The sequence below is a fragment of the Sapajus apella genome, unplaced genomic scaffold (genome assembly GCF_009761245.1).
Source record: "Sapajus apella isolate SASKATOON/1434 unplaced genomic scaffold, GSC_monkey_1.0 scaffold175, whole genome shotgun sequence".
Taxonomy (NCBI): domain Eukaryota; kingdom Metazoa; phylum Chordata; class Mammalia; order Primates; family Cebidae; genus Sapajus; species Sapajus apella.
In genome coordinates, this window is record NW_022437115.1 from 581,224 (window position 1) to 586,804 (window position 5,581).

General features: G+C 43.8%; 1 protein-coding gene across 1 annotated transcript in view; it reads right to left on the bottom strand.

Moving 5' to 3' along the window:
* The window catches only part of MEIOB (meiosis specific with OB-fold), a 31,677-nt gene that overhangs the window by 15,609 nt on the left and 10,487 nt on the right, over window positions 1-5,581 (bottom strand). The window contains exons 4-6 of the mRNA XM_032268130.1: window positions 5,350-5,450; window positions 4,469-4,521; window positions 4,288-4,383 (exon numbers count right to left, since the gene is read on the bottom strand). Of these exons, the coding sequence (XP_032124021.1) occupies window positions 4,288-4,383; window positions 4,469-4,521; window positions 5,350-5,450 (250 nt within the window). The remainder of the gene's footprint in view (window positions 1-4,287; window positions 4,384-4,468; window positions 4,522-5,349; window positions 5,451-5,581) is intronic.

Below are 5,581 nucleotides of genomic sequence, written 5' to 3' on the forward strand. Positions count from 1 at the left end.
AAAAAAAAAAGCGGTGCATAACCTGTGCCTGGGAAATATCAGTGCTGTGACCGAGCAGGAGATATCAGTGCCGCAAACTTATGGACCTTCTTTTGAATGCGCCATTAAATAACTCAATATGAGAAGCTTTTCTCTCTGGAAATGTTTTAAATTCCCACAAGAGAAAATCAAATTGTCCCATCTTGCATCAAACACTACTACCTTAGTGCAGTCCTCATGACTCAGTTGAGAGCAGGATCCATGATATTCAGGTTCCTGGCATCAATCTAAAAGGAAGAAATTGAGGCAAAATTAACATGAGAGTTTATTTGGGATAGCTTGAAGATTGTAACCTGGGAACATAGATTTAAGTTGACTGGATGGAATATACATTTTGATGATTAGCAGTTACAAGTAGTTTTCTCTTCTTTTCTTTTCTTTCTTTTTTTTTTTTTTTTGAGACGGAGTTTCGCTGTTGTTACCCACACTGGAGTGCAATGGCACGATCTCGGCTCACCGCAACCTCCGCCTCCTAGGTTCAAGCAATTCTCCTGCCTCAGCCTCCCGAGTAGCTGGGACTACAGGCACGCACCATCATGCCCAGCTAATTTTTGTATTTTTAATAGAGACGGGGTTTCACCTTGTTGACCAGGATGGTCTCGATCTCTTGACCTCGTGATCCACCCACCTCGGCCTCCCAAAGTGCTGGGATTATAGGCGTGAGCCACTGCGCCAGGCCAAGAAGGCATCTTTTCTAATAATGTTGATTGTTGCTCAAAATACTTTGACATTTTTTCTTTGAATCTGTCATCAGAGCCAAATGCACAACACCCTAAAATACGTCTCATTAATTAGAGCTTGAGTTTTCTATACCATTGTACTGTCAAGCTTAATCATCTTTTCCATCAGACAAATCCACCTAAATGTAAGAATAATAGGCCGGGCTGGGCACAGTGGCTCATGCCTGTAATCCCAGCACTTTGGAAGATCAAGGCAGGTGGATCACAAGGTCAGGAGGTTGAGACCACCTAGGTTAACAGGGTGAAACCCCGTCTCTACTAAAAATACAAAAAACTAGCCAGATGTGGTGGGATGTGCCTGCAGTCCCAGCTATTCAGTAGGCTGAGGCTGGAGAATTGCGGAGGCTGCAGTGAGCGGAGATTGGGCCACGGCACTCCAGCCCGGGCGACAGAATGAGACTTCATCTAAAAAAAAAGAATGATAGGCCAGGTGCAGTGGCTCTCGCCTGTAATCCCAGAACTTTGGGAGGCCCAGGCAGGAGGATCATTTGAGCCCAGCAGTTCAAGACCAGCCTGGCCAATATGGTGAAACCCTGTCTCTACTAAAAACATAAAAATAAGCTGGGCATGGTGGCAGGCACCTGTACTCCCAACAAGCTGGGAGGCTGAAGCAGGAGAATTGCTTGAACGCAGGAAGTGGAGGTTGCAGTGAGCCAAGATTGTGGCATTGCACTCCAGCCTGGGTGACAGAGCAAGACTCCGTCTCAAAAAAAAATAATAAACTATTTTTATTAATAAATTATGTCTAATAATAAACCATAGTACTCCCCTCCAAGAAAGAAAAAAATTGAAGAGTAGAGTGCTGTTGTCCTAAGTGTTAATAACAGACTATCATGTGTCACCATCAATTTCCAACAAAGGAGTCAGAGTGATCCTCTCAGAACTGAGTCAGATGCTGTCACCGCTCTGCTCCAAACCCAACCTGCTACACCGTCCAGAGTGGAAGCCAGCACACTCTAACAGCCTGTGAGGCCTTCTTCATGGGTGCCTCCATCTCTTTTCAGAATGCTCCTGCCCCTCTCCCCCAAGCGCCATCTGCTCCAGCAACACCAGCCCCTGGCTGTTCCTCCCACAGGCAGGCACAGGGCTTTCCATTGGTTAACCCTTTAGCCTCCTCCTCAAGTCTTTGCTCAAATGTCACCCTCCCATGCAGCGCGCCTGAACCACCTTGTGGAATATCACACATACTGTGGCTCTCTAGGTCCTCCTGATTCTATTCCACCTGTTCTCCTTAAGTATTTCATAATTCGGCCAGGCAGGTTGGCTCACGCCTGTAATCCTAGTACTTTGGGAGGCCGACGTGGGTGGATCACCTGAGGTCGGGAGTTTGAGACCAGCCTGATCAACATGGAGAAACCCCGTCTCTACTAAAAATGCAAAATTAGCCGGGCATGGTGGCACATGCCTGTAATCCCAGCTACTCGGGAGGCTGAGGCAGGAGAATCACTTGAACCTGGGAGGCAAAAGTTGCAGTGAGCTGAGATCGTGCCATTGCACTCTAGCCTGGGCAACAAGAACAAAATTCCATCTCAAAAAAAAATCATAATTCACGAACATATTATCTTCATTATTTATTCTCCATCTCTCCCTGCTGGAGTGTAAGCTCCATGAGGGTGGAAATATTTGTCCATTTTGTTGATGGACCCCAGAACAGCAACCAGCACACAGCAGGTGCTCAGTAACTGAGTTCTGTGAAGAACAATTCAGGGCATGCACATCACCTACGGTGGTACTGCCTTCAAGGAGACAACATCCATGGGATGGGTGTGCAACATTCAGAGTACTTATATAAAAACCAGAGTCTTGGCCGGGCGCGGTGGCTCAAGCCTATAATCCCAGCACTTTGAGAGGCCGAGGCAGGTGGATCACGAGGTCAAGAGATCGAGACCATCCTGGTCAACAAGGTGAAACCCCGTCTCTACTAAAAATACAAAAATTAGTGGGCATGTGACATGCGCCTGTAATCCCAGCTACTTGGGAGGCTGGGGCAGGAGAATTGCCTGAACCCAGGAAGCTGGGGCTGCGGTGAACCAAGATCGCGCCATTGCACTCCAGCCTGGGTAACAAGAGCGAAACTCTGTCTCAAACAAACAAACAAACAAAAAAAAAAACCAGAGCCTTGTTATTTTACACCATTCCTCATAGTAATTCTCTTTTAAAAATCCTGTCAAAAGCATACATTTGGTCACAAGCATACATTGCTTTATTTATAATTCTGTCACTGCTGATGCTTTGTCACAGACCAGCAGAGTGACTGTATGCTTTAAATGATACCCTACATACTATACTCACAGCTTCTTGAGATGGAAAAGGATTACTCCATTTCTTTGCCAGTACTGGGTTGACGGTTATATCTGCACTCTAAAGCACCCTGGGAATGCTCACAGGCACTAACCCCTCATTCTCCCGGATCTGGCTCCCTTGATTTCATGCTTTAGTAAACTGTAACTTCTTTTTTTTTTTTGAGACGGAGTTTCGCTCTTGTTACCCAGGCTGGAGTGCAATGGCGCGACCTCGGCTCACCGCAACGTCCGCCTCCTGGGTTCAGGCAATTCTCCTGCCTCAGCCTCCTGAGCAGCTGGGACTACAGGCACGCGCCACCATGCCCAGCTAATTTTTTTTTGTATTTTTAGTAGAGACGGGGTTTCACCATGTTGACCAGGATGGTCTCGATCTCTTGACCTCGTGATCCACCCGCCTCGGCCTCCCAAAGTGCTGGGATTACAGGCTTGAGCCACCGCGCCCGGCCAACTGTAACTTCTTTAACAACCACTTCAGGGTATCATCTGGGCATTTAATGTGCAGTTGAGTTAATGATACTACACAGAATTCTATGTATGTGTGTGTATGTTATGTCCTAGCAGTAAAAGTTATTTGAATGTAGCAAAACTGAATTTACTTTTTAAATAGTCAATAATTTAGGTCATCTAAGCAATAAGATTGATCCCTCAAAAATTATCACAATGGATTATACTTTAAAAATTAATCTGGTTTTTCACGTTTCTTTCTTTCTTTCCTTCTTTATTTATTTTTTTTGAGTTGGTGTCTTGCTCTGTCACCAGGCAGGAATGCAGTGGTGTGATTTCAGCTCACTGCAACCTCCGCCTCCTGTGTTCAAGCAATTCTCTTGCCTCAGCCTCCCGAGTAGCTGGGATTACAGGTGCCCACCACCATGCCCAGCCAATTTTTGTATTTTTGTAGAGATGGGGTTTTACCATGTTGGCCAGGATGGTCTCTATCTCCTGACCCCATGATCTACCCGCCTCAGCCTCCCAAAGTGCTGGGATTATGAGCGCGAGCCACCAGGCCTGGCCTGGCCTGGCCTCACATTTCTTTAGTAAAGATATCAAAGTTCATCGTAAGTTTTTTTAAAAGTTATATAAAGCAATTTGTACTTCTAATATGAATTAAATCCAGGCTGAATTTTCAGTCTTAAATATACTGTATAAATATTGAAATGTGTCCAGTCATTTCCAAAGGGATAAAAAGGTTTCAGAAAGCTTTTTACCTGGATTAGTTGTAATAATGGTTTTTGAGATTACAGTTGCTGTCATGCAGTTTCGAAATTTGTCAAAATTTATTCTTACATCCGAGGCAAATATTACTGTTTGGGGAAAAAGTCATTTAAAATTATTACATGGGAGGTTATAAAATGACAAATATTGAACACAATCACTGGATAATAATACCTGTTTCTCGTGGCATCCAGCACTGTGCAAGTAGAATGGATTCACTATCCCAACTGCATTTGTTTAAAAAGAAGTAATACAAATTGAATATACTAGAAAAAACCAATAGTGACACATTATTTACAACAACAACAACAAAAAAGCTTCAGTGGCTGGGGTCAGCCATTCCCAAGGTGGTCAAAGACCTCTTGGTCTTAAGGATGCCAGTTTTTACTTGTCCCTCCCATGGAGAATTTAACATCTCCATGAGAGAGCATTCCTTTAACACACACTCTTCTCTAGTAATACTCTGCTTTGCCAATTTATTTTCCCAACACTTAATCACTCCAGGCTACTTAGAACTAAAGCCTAAAGACTTTAAAGTCATACTTTTAGACCACGAAGGTAAGGGCCCTCTAGCAGATAACTTGCTTAGCAGTCTTGATGGGTTGAAGGCACTTTTCAGATCATTTCCTTTGGTACACAAGCATCAGGGGTCTAGACAATGCCTTGTACCTGGCAGTGCTTCAGGGTGCAGCAGCCCCCACCCTGCCCCACATTCCCTGTGCCCTGTCCTGCTCCAGTATACTTCCCAGGAAGCATGGAGGGAGAGTCTTGCTTGTTCCATGGGACCTAATAAAACACAGTTCATTATAAAACAGAATTCAATAATAAAACTGGTGATGGTAGAGTCCTAAGCAATTCTATGCCATCTAAAGACCTCATTTTAAGCTGGTGTCCATAGCAACTCAACATTCAAGACTAAGGTTGATTTTTTAAAGTATCATTCATCTCCTATCATTATCTTCTGGATATGAAATCCATCACCTTTTTGATAAAATGAAAATATCCCGGTGATAACAATAGGGATTTCACAGTTTGGAAGAGATGTGGGTGGTTACCATGTCATGGCAAAAGAAGATTCTGTTTCATCATAGAGTCTAACTTCACACCGCTGGCCTTTTCTCCGGTCTGAAGTTGTAAAGTATTTTGGCTCTCCAACCTTAGAAATGAAAAGAAACCATTACCCTTCACCTATATGTAGAAGTACTTAAGTATATGTTGATGAAAATACTCAAATGTTCACTTTTTTTTTTTTTTTTTTTTTGGACAGAGTTTCGCTCTTGTTACCCA